The sequence below is a fragment of the Haliotis rufescens genome, unplaced genomic scaffold, assembly GCF_023055435.1.
Source record: "Haliotis rufescens isolate VD_foot unplaced genomic scaffold, xgHalRufe1.0.p SCAF_8, whole genome shotgun sequence".
Taxonomy (NCBI): Eukaryota; Metazoa; Mollusca; class Gastropoda; order Lepetellida; family Haliotidae; genus Haliotis; species Haliotis rufescens.
The window spans coordinates 27726157-27752062 of record NW_025964372.1 but is presented as its reverse complement, the minus strand read 5'-3'; the positions used below and the strand labels follow the sequence as shown (position 1 = coordinate 27752062).

The following is a 25906-nucleotide window of genomic DNA, read 5'->3' as shown; positions in this document are numbered from 1 at the left end:
AAGTGTACAAATAAAATGTCTTGAATCAAATTATTGATATATCCATAGGATTTAACAGTAACACAGAAGCTGTGAAGATCATAAACTTGTTTCATGAATACCCAATAGGTCAGTGTCATAGTGTATCAGAGATGGTTGGGTAGCCTTGTGATTAAAGCGTTCGCTCGTCACGCCGAAGACCCAGGTTTGATTCCCGACATGGGTATAATGTGTGAAGCCCATTTCTGGTGTCCCCCGCCCTGATATTGCTGGAATATTGCTAAAAGCGGCGAAAAACCATACTCACTCACTCACTCACTCAGTGATAGTGTATCAACCTGGGTTTGTATCCTTGTGAAGTTGATGACATGGTTTACATGGTTCTATTTACGATCCCCTGTGATACTGCTGGAATACTACAGACTGCAACATAAAACAATATCAACTCACTCACTTCCTGCCCCCAGTTCCGCACACACTGACTTGGCTTAACTGGCAAGATTAAGATTGTTCTTCAGGAACCCATGCTTGTCGTAAGAGGCGACTAACGGAATGGGATGGTCAGGCTCCTTGACTTTGGTGATACATGTCATTGTGTCACAACTGTTTAAATCGATGGACATGATGTCAATCACTGGATTGTCTGGTCCATACTCAATTATTTACAAAATGCAGTCATATAGCTGGAATACAACTGAGTGGAGCATTAAACAGTAAGTTACAAACCCTGACATGATTTTTGGTATAATGAAGTGAAGAATACTTGATTAGAAGTTTTACTTGATACGCTCACTGTTGTATATGTTAAATTCAGATTGAGATGATTGTCAGGATATTTTAGGGTTAATCTACCTGTGAAGATCCGGGGTAGAAAAGGTCTTCAGCAACCCATGCTTGCCTTAAAAGGTGACTTAATACTTGTAGTAAGAGGCGACTAACGGGATCGGGTGGTCAGGTTCGCTGACCTTGTTGATGCATGTCATTGTATCCCAATTGCATGGATCGATGCTCATGATGTCAATCACTGAAGTGTCTGGTCCAGGCTCGATTATTTACAGACCGCCGTCATGGAATATTTCTGAGTGCGGCATTAAACAACAAACAAGCAAACAAAGGGTGAGACTATTTGAAGAGGTGAGCTGCAGTCATGCAAGTCACCATTTGGTTTTGTCACAACATATATATTCGTGGGTCAGACAAGAACTATAAACTGAAAACATGGAAGGGATGCTGCAGAGGAATGCAAGATGGCTTGCTCGCTGTGGGCACATGTCGCTTGCAAGGGGGACACAGGGACAAAGGAAGTTTGCCTTTCAAGACTTGGTGTAAGATATCAGATTTCACCTTTCCGAACATATTTAAGACCAGACTAGGACTAAAACTTTTTGTCCTCGATTTTCTTGGTTTCCATGGCAGCGGTTCTGTCTCTGATTAATTCGAGCTGTGCTAACGCCACTGGGTGTTTCCAATCCAGATTGAAAAAGTAATGTCTGAGTTAATCAGCTTATGGTCAGAAACACTCCTCACTTTTTGTGTTCTGTGGCAAATTGGACAGTCTGAATCTAGATTGTCGTTTACCCAAATCAATTTACAGGGAATTATGTGAATGTTAAGCTACACCCACTCTTGCTTGATCATTGCAGTCTTACCCAGGGCATTTTGTGTGTTAGAAGATCTCTTTTACAAAATCCACTTGTACAACGTCAGACATACTCAGGGCATTTTGTATGTTAGAAGATGTCTTATACAGAATCCACTTGTACAATGTCAGACATACTCAGGGCATTTTGTGTGTAAGAAGATGTCTTATACAGAGTACACATGTACAACGTCAGACATACCCAGGGCATTTTGTGTGTAAGAAGATGCCTTATACAGAGTACACATGTACAACGTCAGACATACTCAGGGCATTTTGTGTGTTAGAAGATGTCTTATACAGAATCCACCAAGTCAGACATACTCAGGGCATTTTGTGTGTAAGAAGATGTCTTATACAGAGTACACATGTACAACGTCAGACATACCCAGGGCATTTTGTGTGTAAGAAGATGCCTTATACAGAGTACACATGTACAACGTCAGACATACTCAGGGCATTTTGTGTGTTAGAAGATGTCTTATACAGAATCCACCAAGTCAGACATACTCAGGGCATTTTGTGTGTTAGAAGATGTCTTATACAGAGTACACATGTACAACGTCAGACATACCCAGGGTATTTTGTGTTTTAGAAGATATCTTTTACAAAATCCACTTGTACAACGTCAGACATACCCAGGGCATTTTGTGTGTTAGAAGATGTCCTATACAGAATCCACAAAGTCAGACTTACCCAGGGCATTTTGTGTGTTAGAAGATGTCTTATACCGAGTACACATGTACAAAGTCAGACATACCCAGGGGGGGAGGAGGTGGAGGAAGAAGAATGTATGAGGGGGGTTGGTGCCAACTTGGCAGAGGTCCTCAACAGAATTAAATGGTACAAAGTCATACATACCTAATGCATTTTGTGTGCCTTGAGTTGTAATATGTGTTACACAGAGTATGCTGGTACAGAATAATTTTGTGTGTCCGTGTTTGAAGGTATCTTACACAGATTACCCTGGAAATGAAGGCATTCAGAACAGTTTTATTTGAAGATTAAGAATTATTTTGTTGATTCCGTGTTGTATGGCAATCGGAGCCCTGAGAGACATGTTACCTTAGTGGACTTCTGTTAGAGTAGATCCTTGGGGAGCACTCTACTTCAGAAGAGGCAATTAAATAAAATCAGTGGTCAGGCTTGGTGATTTGGCTAATTGCTTGTCATCGTACCCAGACAGTGTGTGATGTTGGCCAACAGACCTGAACGTCCACAGTAGTCATGGGTTACCTCCCCTAGATCAGTCCCTCACTGAATGTAGCTATGACAGCTTGTGACTTTGAAGGTGACATATTTAGACCTGCAGCTGTTTGCTAATTCATGGGCTTCTAAAGCATATTTAAAAAAAATAAAATTGGAAGGTTACGGAATACTGTCGTTTCCAAACAGGTTAAGTCTTTCTTGGAGTGAATGTGAGAAGACAGTAAAAAGACTGGTCATTCAATTGGGTGGGGAGGGTTGGAAGAATTGTTTCAAATTTCACATTACCCCCCATGCATGTCATCAATCCCAATTGCATCAATCGATGCTCGTGATATCAATCACTGGATTGTCTGATGCAGACTCGATTATTTACAGACCGCTATCATTTGGCTAAAATATTGCTGAGTGCGGCATTAAACAACAAACCAGTGGATCTGTGAACCAAGTAAATAAGTGGTTTTGCCTTATAAACCTCACATAACTCCTCACTATGCAATAGCACCATCTATTCAAAGAATTCCAAGGAACATGTAATGTCGTATTAAACTGACGAGGCACCTTGTGTGGTCGGAATAAAATAATCTATACTGAGCTTGAGGTGGTGTTGAAGTCGCTGTCCCTTGTTACAGGGATTAGGATAAGAACATTGAGAATCTGGATCACGACTTGGGGTTCGTGTCAGAGGAAATTGCTACATCATGCTCTTGAAGAAGATTATGAATATTCGCAATAACATTTCTCACTTTCCTCTTTGGGTTTCCTGTCAGGAATTAATCGGTGTTGCATTGGAGATTCCATAAATATGGCTGGTTGGGCAATGGTAATCTTTCACCATCTCTCCATGCTAATTATAGAAAGTTAATTCTATCAATGTATAAATACATTTATGTCACTGAAATGCATACCATCTCAGGAGACTGATATTTCTTGTACTTACCTCCACTCTTCCACAAATTTCTTTCTCAGCCCTATTTCTTTCATTCCTGAAAAGCTAATGAAAGGTTTTCATGAATTTTTAAATATAACGAATAATTTCTGTCTTAATGGTATTATTTTAGTAAAATCTCAAGCATTATCTTTTTGTCTGATAGTGATAAAGCCATAAATTGGTTGTGGGATAGCATAATGGAGAAAGGTTTGCCTGTCTTGTCTAAGTCAAGGTTTGGTTCCTCACAGAAGGTTGAAGCATGCTCTTGGTGCACACAATGGGTATATGGTAGGAATAGTATTAAGGACAGTGATAACCCATACATTCCTTAGCCTGTGAGGATTTTGGATTAGAATTGGTCCCTTGCCTAAAAACCTATCCTGCACATAAATGGCATCTTAATCAAACGATCATGTGACTTGATTGGTTTAGGATGTGTCAACGTACCCAGACAACATGGGTCGTTGCTTATAAAACTCTTTATTGATGTAGCGAGGTCAGAGTTACGATAGTGGGGATAATATGTATTCAAGGTTCAAAACAAAATATGGTATGGATATAGAATTAATAAAAATTAAATTCCAATAAATATCTTTAATACAAAAGAATTTTGTTTTGTTACATCAAATCCATATTGCTTCAGAAAATTTGTAAATAATAAAATCACAATATTATGGCATCACGAGAGTGAAAATTAGAAGGGAGGACTATGTTTCTGTGAATAGAGTTTCAAGGTTGAAGTTGATCTGTATAAATTCACTGTCATATTTGACAAATATCCAGGTTTTTGTGTATAATTATGTGAGGTATTTGGCATCACATCGAGAATTTGGATACATGCCAGTTGCTTAATATGTAGCATTTTGATAATGCATAGATTTAGAGGTAAAAAATGTGGTCCTGTATTGACTTAATATTTTGCTTGTGTAAGAGAAATATTTCAGATGTGTATGGCATTAGGAGAATGTGTTAATTGACTGTAAGAAGGGAACTGTCCCTTAGTACAGGAGGACTAACTTGTATTACAGAGTCCAGGTCAGTCAGTGCTTTGTCTTACATCAGGATCAAATACAGTGAGGATGTTCCACAGAAACAGATCCAGTAGATTGAAAAAGGGTGATGCACACTTCAAGTCACAAAGGGAACAGTGTGGGACTGACACATAGTGCATGAAAACTTGAAGGGAGGCAGACCCCCTCAATCCATATCGGGACCTCTAGTGTTACAAACGAGGGTTGGTTGGTTTGTTTGTTGTTTAACGCCACACTACGCAATATTCCAGCTATATGATGGTGGTGTGTAAATAATCGAGTCTTGATCAGACAATCCAGTGATCCACACAATTGGGATACAATGACATGCATCAACCAAGTCAGCGAGCCTGACCACCTAATCATTTAGTCGCCTCTTATGACAAGCATAGTCGGAAAGTGTTATGTTATGATGAAACTGTTACTATAGAGATACTATTAATGTGATAACAGATACAAGACAGAGTTTGTACCAGTGTTTGTGTCAGTTGCTTGTTGTGATACATGGTTATAATGCTGGCGCATGTGCATAGACTGAAAGTGTACTAGGGGTGGGGTGTGTATACTAAGCCCTGTAGTGCAAGGTGCTGTCAATGATTGCATCTCTGCCAGGATATGGTTATTGTTGGTTAATTTTTTATAACATACACATAATTTTACAATGTTTTTGTTTGTATGTTTGTGAGTTCAATATGATAATGGCCTCCAAGAAAATATTACCTTTGCAATCCATATAAGAATTTGAAATATGGAAATAGATACAAACTTTTCGGTCAACCACCTAATTTGTAAACCATGAGCTTGAAACCACAATATTTTTCCCCTTCTCCAAGAGGTATGGTTTTACTAGGACAATATTAGAAACATAAAATGAAAGTTCTGAAGATAGTCGCTGTTCATGAGATAACCTTATTGCAGGTAGGAGGAATTGATAGTTTTATTTGCAGCAGATAAACATTATCTAAAAGCATTTTATCTATACAGCAATACCCAAACAATTTCATTTTTACAGTCAAATGATATCAGCACCACTTCTACCAACAGCACCTTCACATAAAACGACTATACAAATTTTACCATGTTGACAATAGAACACAGGTCTTGGCAAACACACTAACCACTTGGCTACCTAATGTTTGTACAAGTGAAAAATAACATGGCAGAAGAACGTGTTATGGCTCTTAATCTTCAGCTGTCTGATATTAGCATGATATTGCAATGATGTTGATTGACATGCCATGTGTACCAGCTACAGGGATAGATGTTTATCAGTTGTTATCTCCATGTGTTGTAAGCTTGCTTGATGATTGGCTAATTAGGAGAATTATCTTTGCATTTTGTCTCAAACTTGACATCTTTATTTTTTCTTTTATCTTTGACAAATGTGAGAATTTTGATTTGGTTGTAAATTCTTGAGATTTAAGGATTTATTTTGTGATAAGGAGTGCCATGATGTTTTATTGATTCTGAAACTGGTTGATGATGTGGTGGGAAGTGAAATCTGAAACTTTTGGCAAAGAGTTAAATAATATGCCATGGTTCCAAATATCAGACTTGCCTTTTTATCCCCCGCCGTCCGTACGTCCGTCCGTACGTCCCACCTGTTTGTTGCCGCGATATCTCAAGAACTAAACACTGGATTGTCTTTATGTTTGGAACTATGGTGTATATACAGACTCCGCAGACACCAGTCGGTTTTGGTGACCTTGACCCCATTTTCAAGGTCACAGCAGGTAAATCTGCTTTTGGAGTTGGAAAACAGTGTTGCCGCGATATCTCAAGAAGTAATCGCTGGATTGTCTTCATATTTGGTACTATGGTGTATATACAGGCGGGGGACATTTCGTCACTTCTGTGACAAGTACTTGTTCACTTTCCTTTCATTAGAATCTTGACTTGCTCTTCAATGATGGGGGGCGGTTGTGTTGCCGAGTGTTTATACCCTTGACCCGGGCTCGATTCCCGACATGGGTACAATGTGTGAAGCCCATTTCAGGTGTCACCCGTTGTGATATTGCTGGAATATTGCGAAAAGCGGCGTAAAACCATACTTACTCACTCTTCAATGATGGTGCTTCTAGCATAAGGCAGAATGTCCGTATTTTAGCTCCAAATTAAACTTTGGGTTGAAGACAGAACAAAGCTGATAAAAGACTAAACCAATTTTTTTTTACTCAGATTAACCCTGAATGTGTTCATGGTTTCAGTCATGGAGTATAGGGTCCTTGAAGACCTGGGTTAGAATAGGTTTCTATCAACCCATGCTTGTCATATGAGGCGACTGATGGGATCAGGTGGTCAGGTTCGCTGACTTGGTTGATGCATATCATTGTATCCCAACTGGGTAGATCGATGCCCATGTCAATCATTAAACGTTAAACAACAAACAAACAAATGAGTATTTCTAGCTTAAACCTTCAGGGAGTAACCTTTTTTTCATTTTCCATTTTTCATTTTTCGTATCTGTGACATATTTGTCGTTTCTCCAAAAATATAGATAAAGCGGACAAACAAATAATTAACTTGTGTTGGCCCAACATGACTTTCCTGATGTATCTTCGGTTGTGTGAACAGAGTAACTGCCACAGATGTGATCTGATACAAGATGTGATCTGATACAAGATGTGATACACCCTGAATATCTTTGGTCTAGACAAATTTTATGTCTTGTTCTGTGCAGTTTGCAAGAGGCAAAAAAAAAGAAGGAAAAAATTAATTTTTGTTAGATTTTGGGAAAGTAGCATATTTCTCTACAAGTGTAAACAGTCAGTGTCTTTTTTCTCATAATAAAACAACTTTAAGACTCAATACATGAGTATAGTTGTTAGAGATGCCAGCAACCCAAGCCACAACTTCACTATCCACAAGAGGGGTATAAACTTGAAGATGTATCACAAGGTATGTGGACGTCTGCTAGTTTTTGTAGCGTCTGCTTCCGCATCATCAAGCTCTTGAATGAAAAACTATTCCCATTTTGGTATTAATCCAACATTTCAAGTTTGCTGGCACAAAAAACACATTCATTTGTCAAAAGATACTCATTTGTCTCTTTATGTCTTTTCAGATGTCCGGATGATTACGTTGGCGAGTTCTGCCAAGACTTGAACCCCTGCAGAGCCAATCTATGCATGCATAACAGCACATGTACAGTCGTGCAGCGTGCGGACGAGGCACCCAGAGGGGTTTGCCAATGTAAAATAGGTAAGGCTTTCCAAACGATACATAAAGTGAATTTAACTGTTCAGTCAATTTTGTCTTTGATGGATGAGATGAATTCTGAGACTAGACAAGTATTGCTACTGTCGGCACTGTTGGCACAACTACTAAGCAATCTACTTTTGGCAGAGGTTCTGAGGGACCGACCATTTAGTAATCTATGGGGCCTGGCATATTGTATTAAGACTACATATTTTGTCCGCTTCTGCTGCAAAACCAGATATTTTTTCAATAAAAACCCAGGCCCTGCCAGAAAATCAAAAGATTTTCAATTTAAGTAAAGGATTTTAAGCCACAGTCAGCAATATTACACCAAGTCCTTAACACTCATTTCGGCTGGAAACATTATTCAATCTTATGTTGCCATAGTCCTAAAACATTCATTATATTCTAATTACGATCATCTGTGATCTCATATTAACTGAATATGAGACTTGAATCACGCAAACCTGTGGGAATTCCAGGCAAAGTAGGCCCCCGGTACCCAACCAGTACCCAATGCTTGTCTCCCTTGGTGATTCCAGGCAAAATAGGGCCCCGGTACCCAACCAGTACCTAATGCTTGTCTCCCTTGGTGATTCCAGGCAAAATAGGCCCCCGGTACCCAACCAGTACCCAATGCTTGTCTCCCTTGGTGATTCCAGGCAAAATAGGCCCCAGTACCCAATGGTTCTCTCCCTTGGTGATTCTAGAGGAGAATAATTACCACCCAGTACCCAATGCTTGTGGGCATTCCAGAGCAGAATAGCTTGGTCCACAGTATCCAGTGCCTCTGCCCTTGGTGATTCCAGGGCAGAATAGGACCCCAGGATCCAAGACTTGTATGACATGGTGATTTCAAGGGGGAATAGTTCCCAGTACCCAATGCTGACAAATGAGGAATAGGTAGCTTTGAAGTGAAACCTTGCTAATTGTGTGTCATCTGGATAGTTGCTCATGCTATCAACCACTGGCTTTCCTGGCTCAGTCTCTAAATTACTTACAACCTTGTGATATGACTACAAATATTGCAACCCATTCACTGCTAATAAAACAACCTCTGCTGAAAGATAGCCAAATATTAGACAAATATTACTGTCTTTGTACGAGAGATACTTTTGTCCAAGAATGCATATGCTTATAGAAAGAACAGAAATTACTTGCTGTAAGAAATGCTTAAAAAAAGAAGAATTTTATGTGTTTGAATCAAATGGCAGACTCTATATATAACTGTCATGGAGACTGATGACTCTTTGCTGTCAGGGGTGGAAGAGTTATCTCCCTTCGTTATATGGAGCAACATTGACAACTATTTGAAAGAGCTGTTTCCCATTAATGCTGATCAATCATCAGTACCTGATTGTTTTCAGGACGTCTACAAGCTCTCAATGGCAATGGAAATGTTATTTTAAAAAAAAAATTGAACGGAACTCCTCTTTGTGCATGTAACTAAACTTTATTGAAGTGTTTTCAAACATAAAATGTCTGGATTGAGTCAAGGGACAGTCAGTTCCGTAAGATACAAATAATCAGGTATATTAGACAGTGTTTTTAGCTTTATAGTCAGCAATATCACAGGTTATATCTAACACTTTGAATCATGGTGCAGCAGAGGGACACCAAGAATTGTGAGAGGCAAGAAACCAAGTTATTTAGCACGATGAGGGAAAATGTCAACCATGAGGCTTTCACAGTGCAACCCCTTTGTTGTTTAAGCACTTTCAAAATTCAGAATAATGCTTCAGAGTTTACGAAAATTCCATCTTTTAAGGCATTTTAATTATCAATTTTCTTTAAAATTTCATGTCCCATAGGCATTTTTTCAGCTATATTGCTTTATTTTTTTCTTTATCCCTCAACATTTGAACACTTTCCCCACCACCACCGCAACCACATTCACTGGTGCAGGACTTTACGCAATGCACAAATATTGAGAATGGATGCGAAAATAAATAAACTGCGTCCCGAGGGACACACACTATTCATTGTACCTACAGTATATCAAGAGTGTGTGTCTGTTATTTCATCCATCAAGCATGACCACTGTCCACGATTCATTACAGGCTCTAAAATATTTGTCTAAATGTACAGTACTAAAGCATGTACTTTACAGGACCCATATATTGCCTGCAAGGACCCTTAAAAATACATATTGGACCCCCACTTTTGTAAGTCAAGGTAAAACCCTGCTTGTGTGTACAACAATACCTTTCATCCAGGTTGGAAGACACATTTAACCATTCAAAGATGGTCTACTTTGGTCACAATATTCATATTCCGCGTGGGGGCGGTCGGGTAGCCTAGTGGTTAAAGTGTTTGCTCGTCACGCAGGGGACCCGGGTTCGATTCCCAACATGGGTTACAATGTGTGAAGCCCATTTCTGGTGTCCCCCATCGTGATATTGCTGGAATATTGCTAAAAGCAGCGTAAAATCAAGCTCACTCACTCACTCATATTCAGCGTCCATTTCGACCACCGTCCATTTTCTGGTTGACCTTTGATGGACATTGAGGACTATGGACAATATTTAGCTCAGATTATTGTGTGTGTCCTGGACACTGAAATATAATTGATAGAAAATAACCATTTCTACTTTTTTTCCAGGCTTCCAGGGGACATTATGTGAGATGGTGGACAGCAACAGCGCCTGTGTCAGCTCCCCTTGTCAAAATGGAGGATCCTGTTCTAACATCAACAGCCTGTCCGACTTTACCTGCCGCTGCATGCCAGGATATAGGGGTATGTGCGTCGCCACATCATGCTTGCAGTGTTCAGGGTTAGAATAGGACAAATGGACTAAATCGTCACCAGGCTCAGTGACTTGGTTGAGTCATCATGTCATCGTACCCCTGTGGCGAGGATCGTTGATGTTGTACCCTGATGTTGTTTAGTCTCGATTATTTACAGGACACTATCATATAGCTTGGATTTCGGGTGTCCCCTGACATGATATTGCTGGAGTATTGCTGGAATATTGCTTGATTATTGCTAAAAGCGCTGTAAACCTACACTCACTCACTCACTCACTCACTCACTCACTCACTCACTCACTCACTCACTCACTCATGTAGCTTGGAAAGTGCTGAGTACTGCATAAACAAAAAAACTAGGGCTAGGACGAGTCCAAATTTACTACCCGGTTACCTGAACCCCTTTTCCTCGACTCTACCCTCTGCAGGTCTCAAGATTTGGGAACCAAATGTCTGATTAGGAATTGTTTTACTGCATCCCTGGCCAAACTATTTAAATACATGCATCAAATGATCAGATCCTGCGTATACTGAAAATGACTGAAGCTTTATCTTTACTCAAACATACACAAGTCAAAAGGAATGTGAGCATCGTCAGGAAGAAATGCGAATATTAGCGACTTGTAGTGTAACCACTGAGCTACAGTGAGTTTTGGTCATTAAACAATATATCACGTGACTATCCATGGGTCCGGGTAGTCCTGTGGTTACCTACTCAGGACCCACCAGACCCAAGTACCTGAGTTCCCCGTCCCATCCCTAAAACAGATTTTACTACATGAAACACTGTCAGACTCCAGAGTTGTACTCCCTATGTGTGACAATGAATTGAACATATGATTGAATCGCTAAAATATCATCTTTTGTATACAGGGCGATGGGGAAGTCTTGTAGTTAAAGCGTTAACTCGTCACTCCAAACACCTGGGTTTGATTCCCCTGATTGGTACAATGTGTGAAGCCAATTTTTCGTGTCCCCCGCCATGATATTCCTGGAATATTGCTAAAAGCGGCATAAAACTATACTCACTCACTTTTGTATTCTGTCAAGAAAACATCCTTAAATGCTTATTTGAATGTGTCCATGTGAAGCCATATCAAGTATTGACCAGTTGCTGTCAGAATTCCATCGATCAGTTGTTCAATCTGTGTTTGCAGTTCAGATCCTGCAACCACCATACTTGAAAGTTCAATCCTTGTTCCCTTTGTGTATTCAGAAATGTAATATTTTATATTTTCAGGCCGATATTGTGAGTTAGATGATCACTGCGCATCTATGCCATGTCGGAATGACGGAAGATGTACATCCTCAAGCTATGGATTTACCTGTGAATGTACACGAGGATTCCGCGGAAAGACTTGTATGGATGATTTGGATGAATGCACTGAGAATTCCAACCTGTGCTTAAATGGAGGCCGGTGTCAAAATACCTATGGAGATTACGAGTATGTATTGGGCTTCAAGCATATATTTCTGTATTATTAGTTTCCAGATTATTTTATTGCCTGATAATATGCTTGTAATAAATAGGACATGCTTATCCTTTTCTTGAACACCTGGGCCCACTTGCACAAAACGATCTTAGTGCTAAGATGATCGTAAGTCCCATACTTTAACATAGGCTTACGATAGTCCTAGCGCTAAGATCCCTTTGTACAAGTGGGCCCTGGTGTCATGACTGATTGTCAGGGATCCATTAATATAAAAAGAACTATTTCTTATCCTGCTAAAACCGTCTGCAATTTCTACTTGTTCCTGAATCCTATAGCACGTATTAACCCGAAACCTTGCCTACGCTGTCTGAGCTACAAGTAGAAAGAGGAAGTTGAATGGCATGAGGGGACATGCGGTGGTGACAACCAGTGAGGGAGTGTTTTGGTGCTGTGTTACGGGATTTGGGAACAAGTAGAACAAGTAGGAAATTGCAGATAGTCTAGTCTTAGCAGGATAAGTATCTAATATCATTAATATAAGATTACTGTAATTTTCACCACTATTTTGCCTGTTACATTGGCTTACCTAGTCCAGACTCCGCTAACAGGAATAGCTGGAATATTGGTGATTGTGGCTTAAGACAGTATTCACTCACTCACTTGAGAATGTCCTTTGCAATATTATCCGGATAATTCTTGTTTACAGAATTTGTTGAGATAATATTCTTAGATGAAGGGGAATAAGTAAAAGACATCAATATTAAAAAAGGTTTAAGATAGTTCAAGGTGATTGTGAGGATTGTTGTATGCCTTAAAGCTACAACTGATGAAAGTAAAGTCATGAAGGAACATGTTATATTAGCTGAGTGAAGTTATAAGATAACATCTCATTTTGTTCAATTCATAGTTTGTCAAAGTCAGGATTTCAGTCAAGTCACAATAAGGCACACTTTATTGTCCTAGTAACCGCATGAATCCAGGAAGTTACATGCAATAATAATGAACCTTGTCCAATCCAGTCTGTATAATGTAAGATAAGCAGTACAACAGAGTGTTTGGACATAAAGCAAGAAAGTCGAGGGGTCATCCCTGATGGAAACAATTAATGAATTCTGGATTCAAATACAATGGCAGCAAACCTTGATTACCCCTCTTTACATGAACTTTTGACTCTATGGACCAGTACGATAAACTTGGTATCATGATGCGATAAATATGCAAATTTGGTCAATGTGCAGGAACTACTTTCAAGTTCAGGTAGGGGTAATTCTTCAGAGAAAAATACCTGCGAATCATGTTTCATTTTTGATAAATGGGGCAGTACACTCATGTATTGTATTCATTTACAGTTTCTTGAAATCATACATCAGTTAGTGAAGTTGCATCTTAAACATCAATTACGTTTAGAATGATGTTATATGAGTGATGTTGTATGATAGAGAGATCATTACCTTTTATGCATTTGCATATCGTAATTATCTTATATAATTAATAAAAGAATTACAACGAAATGATGATGTTATTTTGTGGCATTAAGGTGTGAGTGCCCCGAGCGGTACACAGGGCGCCATTGTGCGGAGAGATACATCCCTTGTAGCCCCAGCCCCTGCCAGCATGGAGGAAGCTGCACGAAGACTGACGAATTACAGTACCAGTGTACCTGCCTTGCTGGTAAGTCTCTTTAAGCCCTCATGTTAGAGGGATTACATACCTCATGTTTTCTTGCATGTTATATCACTTGAAGCCCTCCATTTTGAGGGATTGCGCACCCCATGTTCAATTTCACATGTCGTGTCACTTGAAGCCCTCCTTTCAGAGGTATTGTGCACCCTATGTTGACTTCCATATAACATGTCACTTGAAGCCCTCCTTTCAGAGGGATTGCGCACCCCATGTTGATTTTCATATATAATGTCACTTGAAGCCCTCCTTTTGGAGGGATTGCATGTTGTATTTCAAATTATCTTGACCCTTGATCCTTGTAAGTGTAATGTAGCCCAGCTTACTTTGCTGAGAGTTGTCAGCACGTTGATGGTAGATCAGCGACTGAATGAACAGGACCATTTTTCATTTTTAATCCAATAAAACTCGACCATCCTGTAGACCTGTATGCTATGTTGGTATAGCTTGCAACACCGTTATTTCAAAGTTCAGCTAATTCTAAATCCTAACATCTTCTGTATGACAATTATGACATGTACATGTGAAATAATTTTGACATTAATGAATGACTAGATTATAGTGCAATTAATATCTAATCCAACATTGTAGCCTTGGTGTCAGGGTCTTCCTGCTGGCCTGTGGAGCAGCCTTGACCAATGGTGGTGATGGCCATGTTTTAATTGTGAAGGTGATATATTGGGGCTGTCAGCTGTGACAGCTCGTCACATAGGGGCTGTGTGTGACCAGAGTAGATTGACTGGTTCAGAGGGAAGATGACATTTAACTGACTCTAATATCACTGGCCGTGATGACCACTGGCTTCAGTCAACAAAGGTGTACATTAGTATGGGAGTGTATGTTTTTGTGATTTGACTATCAAAATAATCAAATGTCATCAAAGGCTCTGAATGTAGATGAGAAGTGTTCCCATTGGGAAAAATAATCCACAGAACTTCATGCTTGACTGGTCTCCCTGTGGCAATTCTGGGCAGAATATGTCCCCAGTATCTCATGCTTGTCTCCCTGTAGGAATTCTGAGCAGAATAGGTCCCCAGTATCTAATGCTTGTCTCTGTGAGGGGCGGTCGGGTAGCCTAGTGGTTAAAGCGTTCGCTCGTCACGCCGAAGACCCGGGTTCGATTCCCGACATGGGTACAATGTGTGAAGCCCATTTCTGGTGTTCCCCGCCGTGATATTGCTGGAATATTGCTAAAAGCAGCGTAAAACCACACTCACTCACTCACTTATCTCTGTGTAGGGATTCTGAGCAGAATAGGTCCCCAGTATCTCATGCTTGTCTCCCTGTAGGGATTCTGAGCAGAATAGGTCCCCAGTATCTCATGCTTGTCTCCCTGTAGAGATTGTGGGCAGAATAGGTCCCCAGTATCTCATGCTTGTCTCCCTGTAGGGATTGTGGGCAGAATAGGTCCCCAATATCTCATGCTTGTCTCTGTGTAGGGATTCTGAGCAGAATAGGTCCCCAGTATCTAATGCATGTCTCCCTGTAGGGATTCTGAGCAGAATAGGTCCCCAGTATCTCATGCTTGTCTCTGTGTAGGGATTGTGGTCAGTACCCAATTATTTTGTACTAATGGATGGGGTGATGCGGATGTAAGACCTGGCAGATTGCGTGTCATCATTCCCTGACTGCTGAGTCTTATTTTATGTTAGTGGCTGTAATATGGCCAACCTCTGCATACAGAGCAATGTTCTCTCAGCCATATATAAAGATTAGAATATTTTTCCATACTATAAATAATAAATATTGTGGTAAGGTCAACATACATAGATAAGAATTAGGAATTTTAACATATAAAACTTGGTAAGATCTGTAGACTTCTTGCAATTAGCTTTACATATATTACAATTCTCAAAAAAGTGGATAGAAAGATAGCTATGTACCACAAGTGAATGAAAATCAAGATATATATTTGTTTGAGTGTCAGACCATGAAAATGCTGTTTATCATCCAAAACTGGCTTGCACAGGAGATATCGCTTGGATGAGATCAAGCGATATCTACACTGTAGATATGGCTGCAATGAAATTATATCACAATGCTTTGCAGACCATTGTGACGTCACTGGTTACTATGACGTCACAATCAAATGACATCACTAATGGCTCTGCTACTGAAGCTGTTTGCAGTACTTTTTTACACTGAAGACACTGCTAATAACTGTCTACAAATTGAAAAAGTTGAAAAAATGATGTTGGATGATAAAAAAAATCTCACCCTGGTGTCTTTTGATAACAAATATATCAACACTCGTTGATAAAAGTGGCAAAAATCCTGGGCAAGCCTCGGAATTTTTCCACTTTTATCAACTCGTGTTGATATATTTGATATCAAAAGACACGAGGGTGAGATTCTCTATATGTTCTGAAGGAAAAGCTAATGCTGTAATGGGAAAGTGGTTTGCTGATGCTGTTGATAGAGGAGGTAGTGACTTTACAATGTCACTGTGAGTGTATACAGTTTGTGCCAGGCTATTATTTCCATCACTTTTTGATCAATAGATTCACATCCCTTCTTAACTTTTTGTGATAAAATATGAGATTTTTTTAAAGAGAGTGAAGAACTCTATCTTAACATTGTGAGTGAACAAAAGAACTTCTTGTCTTGGTGTATGGTTACAAGTCTGTGATAGATTTGAATGGAGGAATTTCCCATATTTGGTTCGATGCAATCAGCCAAGCAGCTAATGAACAAACTTAACATTTAACTCAAATGCTCATTTTTCATTGGTTAGGACAAGCAATTACTCTTTCGCCCTGTCGGCTGAACAAAAGGCCTGCCATTCTCCCACCAAACTCTCTCGCAAAGGAAGTTTATTGAATATGAAGCCTCTGGTAGTGGACATTCATAAGCAATTGTTTTCGTGACATGGTTATAAAACTACATCTGTCGACAAATTCTTTAATAGAATCATTTCATGTGATGTCCTGTTATTCAATCTTTGTTTTCAGGGAAGTAGTTTTATACAATATTTGCTTGCTCAGGATGAATTTATTTGTCCAACTTTTGGCAAGTGGGTATTGCTCACATGTCGATGAAGTCATTTTCTAATTAAACAGTCTTGCCACAAAATGATCACTCGGTTTGATTGCATATTTTTGCTGTGTCTGTTTGTTTTGATTAAAAGCTTTTTGGGCTGGCTGTCTGATTTCTTTGTTTACTAACTTGCTATAAATCTCGCAGCTCATTCTCGGGGTTTTAGATAATGATGGAAAGTTTAACTATTTTTTTTTGTCAGATTACATTTCGTGATAATGCATTAAATGTTAAAATTGGCCAAAAATCTTTATGTACATATTATATGAAGTTGCGTAATGGGGAGGTTAATGGACTTTTACTGTAGAACATCTTACAGCATTGCTTGACAAATGACAGACACATACAAATCAAAACTGCAGATGTTTTGAAAACATGCTTGTTTGTGGACTGAAAATGTTCCTTTGTAATATGTTAGCTCATTGAAACTGTGGTTGAGAGTGAGTGTATTATAGTCAGCAAATTCTGGAATAGACTATAGTGTACCTTTTGATAGGGTGCTTAACAGCCTGATATACTCCCTTACTGTTTGTGTCGTACTACTAACACACAACTGGCAGGTGGGAAAATAAAAGCAACAAAACCCTTTCCATGTTCATAAGAAAACCTGGCTAAAAGCAGAGTCGATTGTACAATTCTGATTTTATCACGAGCATGTGTTTTTTATGAATCAGTGTCAAATGATGAGAACAGCAGGTGTTAAAGGATAGTTGTCTCCTTATGTATGAAGAAAATAGGACTGGAAATCTGAAACAAACAATTCTTAGATAAATATTGCTCCTTTGAGCATACTGATATTTTAAACAGAATTTGATACAAAAATATCAATCGTAACTACTGTGTGTAACGTCATGCAGCAGTACACCCAGAACCATGTGATTCTCAAAACAGCTATCAGTTTTATGATATGATGCATTTGAACACAAATTTGTATCTTGCAGCAAACAATTACTGAAGACAAATAGTTAAGTTGCTGCTTTCATGATTAGGATGGTTTTTTTGGTCGAACTCGTGTAGATAGAATCAGTGGCTAATTCAGCCTCATTTATGACTTGTCCTATTGAGAACTCCCAACTTAGAACTGTCGAACGGTTTCCATTATTTCTGCGCCAACTAATTATAAATAGTGCCTTCTGATAGCTGTTATTGCATTTATTCCCCATTATTTGTGAGAGTTTCTACGTTGCTGCTAATGGGTCAACTATGCTGCCCAAAATGCACCGTTTTTCTTAAGCTAACGATCAGGTTTGTTGATTCTGATGTAAAAACCTACTCAGAATCTGGAATAAGCCTCCTATTCAAGGACAGGTAACTCTCAGGCAAACACACTGACGAAGTGCTTGCGATCAGCCCCTATAGGCAATGGTGTGGGCTGCGATCGACAATCCATCCTGCGGAACTTCTAGGGGCTAGTTATTCACAAAGACAACACAAATGCGGAGCTCGAGTCCACAAAGGATTTGTTTGTTTCGAGAACAACGCATACTTTTTCCATAAGACAAACACATGGTTTAGAATGCACCCATTTCTCCCAGTGATATCATCCTTTGAACTTGTCCTAGGCCAGACAGAGTTTGGATGGGGAGTAGGGAGCAACCTGAACGCTGTAACACAGCACATCTAGACATAAACTTCCACCAACTAGCCAAGATGGGGGGTATTTCAGCAAGGGTGTTGATTTGAGTCTCAGCTGCATGGGAAAGACCTCTGCAACATTTGCATCCAGATTTGGTGATTGATAATTTACGGCTGTTATGCTTGTGACTTACAACAAATGGATACCTCTGGAGGCATGAAGAATCTCGCCCGCATCCACTGGACATTTATTAGAAGTCAGATCAATCTCATGTGTTTTGGGGAACTTGATAGTAATATTTGTGTTTATGATCAGGCCTGGGTTGTTTATAAGTTTGAATGAGTTATTGATTTAACGCTTCAAATGTCTTTTTATCATATTGTTGATATGGATACAGTTATGAACAGAACTAGTATCCTGAGTTTAGTTTCACTAAACTGAAAGAGCAGTGAAGGTTGTTGGACATGTTCTAACTTGATTGTTTTTTTCAGTAATGAATTCATATCTAGAGGAAATTAAGTATATTACTTACGTTTCAGTTTATTTTCCGTGTAGGAAATAATTGTCACTATTATAAATCTGTTTTTGGGGGGGGTTTAAATGGGTTGACTGGTAGGTAAATATATCTTTTGTAACAAAATTCCAATTTATGTTTACAATTAATTTTGTAAATTGACATTTTGAAACAAATGGAGCACCATTTGAAGAAAATCTTAATTTCATAATGAAGCTGTAGATGTTGTTTATATAAAGCAATTAGTATAACAGTAGCAGGGAATTGACAAGTACTCAGACTGGCTCGTGTCGACATTCAGTCATTAATAGAATTAGTTAATGAATTCTGCTTGTCAGGTGAGAAGTGTCAGCCAAGGTATTGTCTTCAGGCATAGCTTGTTAACTCAGCTGGAACACCAAGTAGAGCGAGACCAAACCTACACTGTTACACATCAACACTGAGTACTGTTTCATGTGCATATCCGGGAAATTGACAGCCTAAATGAAGAATTTGACAATTTGAGTACAGATTGTCCTTGTGTTGTGTTGAGGGTGACAGGAAATCTGCATGGTGTGGGCAGGTCACACTTGACTGAATCTGTAGAATATTGATGTTTTCTTTGAACAATGGCTGTGATGTTGTGTTGCACCTGAATGACTTGGCTAAAGATAGTTATTACATACTGTGACGGTGCTGGCTCCATATGGATTTTCAGGAGCTGTTCTGGTGTGCTGCAACCCTGTGTGTGATGATGGAGTTGGACGCTCAGGAACATGGCTATATATAGTGACAGTTAAAGAGGAATTGTTTCTTGTTTTGTTGGATGGATTGTGTTGATACATTAATTCTAAGTGTTATAGGATATAAGTAATGTTGTATATCCGTGAGATATCTCTCTAACTTGCCGAGTTAGACAATAGTGGGTGGGTGATAAGTTTCAGCCGGACTTTCCTGATGATTCAAAGTGATGTCAGAGATTGAGATTGTTATTGACGATGTTGGAATGTCATGGCGTTCTGAGGATGATATCACTCCTTCCTCAATGATATCACTTTTCATAACCATCTTTCAGTGAAATATGAAAAATCAATAGAGTTTTCATAATCTCTATATAGTGTGAAAATGGATCTCATCACCCAAAATCAAGTGATGTTTTTTTAATGGAATGAATATTTGTTCTTTAAGCCGAAGGAAAAGAAGAGAAAAACAGTTTAAAGATAAAATAACATGTAATATAAACACAGGTTTAAGAATCTTTTGTGAAAGAGTCTGTCACCCATTGCCAAAAGTTTAGAAACCAGAGACAAATCAAGATCTTTCAAAAGTCTTATTTTCACAAGGACAACAATAGTCAGTCCACCAGTGACCCAGGGTCCGACTGTCATCAACAGGTAGAAATACCTGCTACTAGTGTCCATTGAACACAACTGATTTGTTTGTGCGGGGAGAAAAGGTCCCCCTTGTAACAGCTGTGAGCCTAAGCTGGCTGGTCCCCGAATTCTATTGTGTGAGAGAGGGGAGCCTTATTACAGGCAGCCCCAGTGCTGTGATTACCATTTGAATAGGCCACTTCCCTTCTCCCAGCCATGTGACCGGGCCATAATTGTCGCTTGCGATGTGAAACTCTTGTGCTCGCTCAAGCGAGGACTAGGAGAGACAGACGAGCTTTGCCCTATGTGCTGTGTGACTGGGCTGTGTGTAGGCATTCAATGGTTGAAGACCACGGACACAGATTTGTTGTGGGATAAACTTACGTACAACAGGGATTGTTTGGTGTACTAGCCCACTCTTTGGATATTTTACTGGAATATGTCTTAACTAACAATGCCTGGGATGTTACTCAGCTCCTTTTGGATACTTGGAGTGGTTGTCTTCTTTGGAAGTAAGTATTTCATGTGCTGTAGAAGTTTGAGAAACTTTATCCCACTTGCACACATCTGTTGATTGTGGCTGTCCTAGTCTACAAAGTTCACTCTCCCATTTCCACCAACCAACAGATTTTACAATCTGTACTACAGCTATGAAGTTTATTACAATCTTAATGCTTCAATTTCCGTGCAGACAGGTTGACTTTGTAAACCTAAAGCATAGAAGCTGAAAGTTTGTTGGCATTTTCCCAGGCTTACCCATCCAGCATGGGTTCTCACAGTGCTGGCAGCCAAGAAGTAGGGCTGAGAAATTCAACCTGGGAGCTGCCTTCTATGTGATGCAATGCGTACTTATAAACACTTGTAGATATAACAGATTACTTACTAGTTAATATCAGTCCCCTTGTATGATAATTAGTCCTCTCCAGGACTGTTTATGTTTATGTATACTGTTTATGGAACAAGCTTGTGAGGAGTGTTACTTGGACCGAGAGTATACAGAGGCTATGTCTGCCATGTTTGTAAACATGTACTTGTTGATTTTGATGTACTAAGTATACTTATAACGTTATGGGAGGTAGGGTGGGTACACTGGGAGTATTATCTAGCCTCTGTTATCTGGTGTCCATATAATATCGGGTCTGTTGATTCATCGTTATGACCAGAAATCACAACAGATCCTACTTGAGGATAAATGTTCCGTTACTCAGATCTCTTGCCAAATGATTTGATTTTAGGTATGGATTGCCTTCCTGATGTCATTGATTGACATTTATTACAGCAGACATTGAACTTAAATTGTATATAAATTTGGTATTCTTGTTCTGTGAGAAACAACTGTCTTTGAAAAAAAAAAAGTTGACTTTTTGAAAAACAGTAGAGAGAATTTGTGTATGTTAACTTCTTTATTATGAGGAACACAACGTTTCAGAGTATATGCATAGACCTATATTGTTCCGTGGTATAGGCTAACTTCATCAGGTGAATGATTTAGTTGGTTGGTATGCTGTTTAACGCCGCAGGTGAATGAATGCTAGGATGCAGGGAAACTGTTGGCTTCACTTGTTAAGTTTCCACCTTTGTTATCTTATTATTTTGTTGTTTTTACCTGTACATGTAAATGCTCTCTGCCTCATAGCATTTATTCACCTGATGAATGAGACTTAGAGTCATAGACCTAGAGTATGTAGGGAAGCAGACTGACAGTATGGATGTAGACTGGTTGTATGTATGTAAGTAGACTGACAGTATGGATGTAGACTGGTTGTATGTATGTAAGTAGACCGACAGTATGGATGTAGACTGGTTGTATGTATGTAAGTAGACCGACAGTATGGATGTAGACTGGTTGTATGTATGTAAGTAGACCAACAGTATGGATGTAGACTGGTTGTATGTATGTAAGTAGACCGACAGTATGGATGTAGACTGGTTGTATGTATGTAAGTAGACCTACAGTATGGATGTAGACTGGTTGTATGTATGTAAGTAGACCGACAGTATGGATGTAGACTGGTTGTATGTATGTAAGTAGACCTACAGTATGGATGTAGACTGGTTGTATGTATGTAAGTAGACCGACAGTATGGATGTAGACTGGTTGTATGTATGTAAGTAGACCGACAGTATGGATGTAGACTGGTTGTATGTATGTAAGTAGACCGACAGTATGGATGTAGACTGGTTGTATGTATGTAAGTAGACCGACAGTATGGATGTAGACTGGTTGTATGTATGTAAGTAGACCTACAGTATGGATGTAGACTGGTTGTATGTATGTAAGTAGACCGACAGTATGGATGTAGACTGGTTGTATGTATGTAAGTAGACCTACAGTATGGATGTAGACTGGTTGTATGTATGTAAGTAGACCGACAGTATGGATGTAGACTGGTTGTATGTATGTAAGTAGACCGACAGTATGGATGTAGACTGGTTGTATGTATGTAAGTAGACCGACAGTATGGATGTAGACTGGTTGTATGTATGTAAGTAGACCGACAGTATGGATGTAGACTGGTTGTATGTATGTAAGTAGACCAACAGTATGGATGTAGACTGGTTGTATGTATGTAAGTAGACCGACAGTATGGATGTAGACTGGTTGTATGTATGTAAGTAGACCGACAGTATGGATGTAGACTGGTTGTATGTATGTAAGTAGACCGACAGTATGGATGTAGACTGGTTGTATGTATGTAAGTAGACCAACAGTATGGATGTAGACTGGTTGTATGTATGTAAGTAGACCGACAGTATGGATGTAGACTGGTTGTATGTATGTAAGTAGACCTACAGTATGGATGTAGACTGGTTGTATGTATGTAAGTAGACCGACAGTATGGATGTAGACTGGTTGTATGTATGTAAGTAGACCTACAGTATGGATGTAGACTGGTTGTATGTATGTAAGTAGACCGACAGTATGGATGTAGACTGGTTGTATGTATGTAAGTAGACCGACAGTATGGATGTAGACTGGTTGTATGTATGTAAGTAGACCAACAGTATGGATGTAGACTGGTTGTATGTATGTAAGTAGACCGACAGTATGGATGTAGACTGGTTGTATGTATGTAAGTAGACCTACAGTATGGATGTAGACTGGTTGTATGTATGTAAGTAGACCGACAGTATGGATGTAGACTGGTTGTATGTATGTAAGTAGACCTACAGTATGGATGTAGACTGGTTGTATGTATGTAAGTAGACCGACAGTATGGATGTAGACTGGTTGTATGTATGTAAGTAGACCGACAGTATGGATGTAGACTGGTTGTATGTATGTAAGTAGACCGACAGTATGGATGTAGACTGGTTGTATGTATGTAAGTAGACCGACAGTATGGATGTAGACTGGTTGTATGTATGTAAGTAGACCAACAGTATGGATGTAGACTGGTTGTATGTATGTAAGTAGACCGACAGTATGGATGTAGACTGGTTGTATGTATGTAAGTAGACCGACAGTATGGATGTAGACTGGTTGTATGTATGTAAGTAGACCGACAGTATGGATGTAGACTAACAGTATATAGTAATGTAGACTGTCTATACATTGATGTTGATGTATACAGACAATACTTTGGGATATAGAAAGAAGATATGAAGGGATGTAGAAGACAATATGTGGAGAGGTAGACCAATAATATGTGGTGATGTAGACAGATGATGTGTAACAATGTCGACCGACAATATGTGGGGATGTAGATGTCGACCGACAGTAGGTAGGGATGTAGATGTCGACCGATAATATCTGGGGATGTAGATGTCGACTGACAATATGTAGGGTTGTATATGTCGACCGATAATAGGTAGTCATGTAGATGTTGACCGATAATAGGTAGGCATGTAGATGTACGACCGGCAATAGGTAGTCATGGCTATGTCGACAGATAATATGTGGGGATGTAGATGTCGACCGACAATAGGTAGGCATGTAGATGTCGACCGATAATATCTGGGGATGTAGATGTCGACTGACAATATGTAGGGTTGTATATGTCGACCGATAATAGGTAGTCATGTAGATGTTGACCGATAATAGGTAGGCATGTAGATGTACGACCGACAATAGGTAGTCGTGTAGATGTCGACCGATAATAGGTAGGCATGTATATGTCCACCGATAATATGTGGGGATGTAGATGTCGACCGATAATAGGTAGGCATGTAGATGTCGACCGATAATAGGTAGTCATGTAGATGTCGACCAATAATAGGTAGGGATGTAGATGTTGACCAACAATATGTATGAATACACAATGCCAACAATATGTAGGGATGTAGATGGCGACAGACCATATGTAGGGATGTCAACATACAGTATGTAGTTCCTGGTTGTAGGGTTATCTATTTCGTGTGTGTGATATTTCATCCCTACATCACAGATATGACCATTGATGTTATGGGACATTAAAAACATCCAGGAGAATATAAGCCTATACCCCAATGAATATCCTCTCTGAGAAGAAAACATGGTACCTTGCTTGGCACTGTTACAAGGAGTGGTGGTTTAGTCCTGTGGTTGAAGCATTTCCTTGTCCTGCTGAAGACCAGGTTTCTAACCCATAAAGGAACATTGTGTTTCTCCTATCATTGCGAGGCTGGAATATTGCTGAATGTTACTCACTCATTGTTACAAGCCGTGGGATCAGTGCTATGTGAAAGGAAGTCTTAACTGAATACCTCTTGCAACATTGTTGTACTACGTAACACTCAATCTGGCCACACCCTCCTCTGAAGGAAATAACCATCTGAAATCATCTGCTCATGAGTAAAAGGTCATGCAAGCCAATGCATAAAGATTATAAACCGTGGTGACTGCAGTTAAATCTGACCCCAAAACACTACTTTCGCGATGACCTTGTGTTTAGATACATGTACTTTTATGACTCAGCAGTTGTTCACTTTCTCAGTCAATATATAGATTATTAGTCACATGATAGATTTTTTCAGTTTTTGTGGTATCAATTTTGTTTTCTTGACAGATAATGCAAGTATTTGAACAAAGAAATTATATCTACCTGAAAAGTGTTGTTTGATGTATTTTGTATATTGGTAGTGTAGTCTTTGAAGAATCTGGAAGACTTGACAAGAAGTTAAAAAATAAAGAAATTCTTATCCATAAAGTTTCATGTTGACATATTGCAAGTATGTTGAGTGAACAAAGTAGTTCTATCTCAGAATAGTTTATATTGTGCAGAGTAATTATACAGAATAGTCTTGAAAGGACACAGTTTCACATCCAGGTTAAGGAATAGTTAACAAAAACAGCTATAGTTTCAGACCCACTAATTCGAATAGATTCACATGAAGAACACAACCTTTCTCACCCAGGTCACAGAACTGTTAATTTCTCACCCAGGTCACAGAACTGTTAATTTCTCACCATGGTCACAGAACAGTTAATTTCTCACCCAGGTCACAGAACTGTTAATTTCTCACCCAGGTCACAGAACAGTTAATTTATCACCCAGGTCACAGAACAGTTAATTTCTCACCCAGGTCACAGAACAGTTAATTTCTCACCCAGGTCACAGAACAGTTAATTGTCTCACCCAGGTCACAGAACAGTTAATTTCT

At 39.3% G+C, this 25906-nt stretch overlaps 1 protein-coding gene across 4 annotated transcripts in view; it reads left to right on the top strand.

The window, feature by feature from the left end:
* LOC124143472 (neurogenic locus Notch protein-like) overlaps nt 1–25906 on the top strand; it is a 113105-nt gene that overhangs the window by 42522 nt on the left and 44677 nt on the right. For 3 of the 4 annotated variants that reach the window (XM_046512467.2, XM_046512466.2, XM_046512465.2), the window contains exons 3-6: nt 7851–7987; nt 10587–10721; nt 11973–12177; nt 13703–13836. In XM_046512467.2, the coding sequence (XP_046368423.1) occupies nt 7851–7987; nt 10587–10721; nt 11973–12177; nt 13703–13836 (611 nt within the window). Of the gene's footprint in view, nt 1–7850; nt 7988–10586; nt 10722–11972; nt 12178–13702; nt 13837–19969; nt 20836–25906 lie in introns of those variants that run through there. The other variant, XM_046512468.2, reaches the window with a different exon arrangement.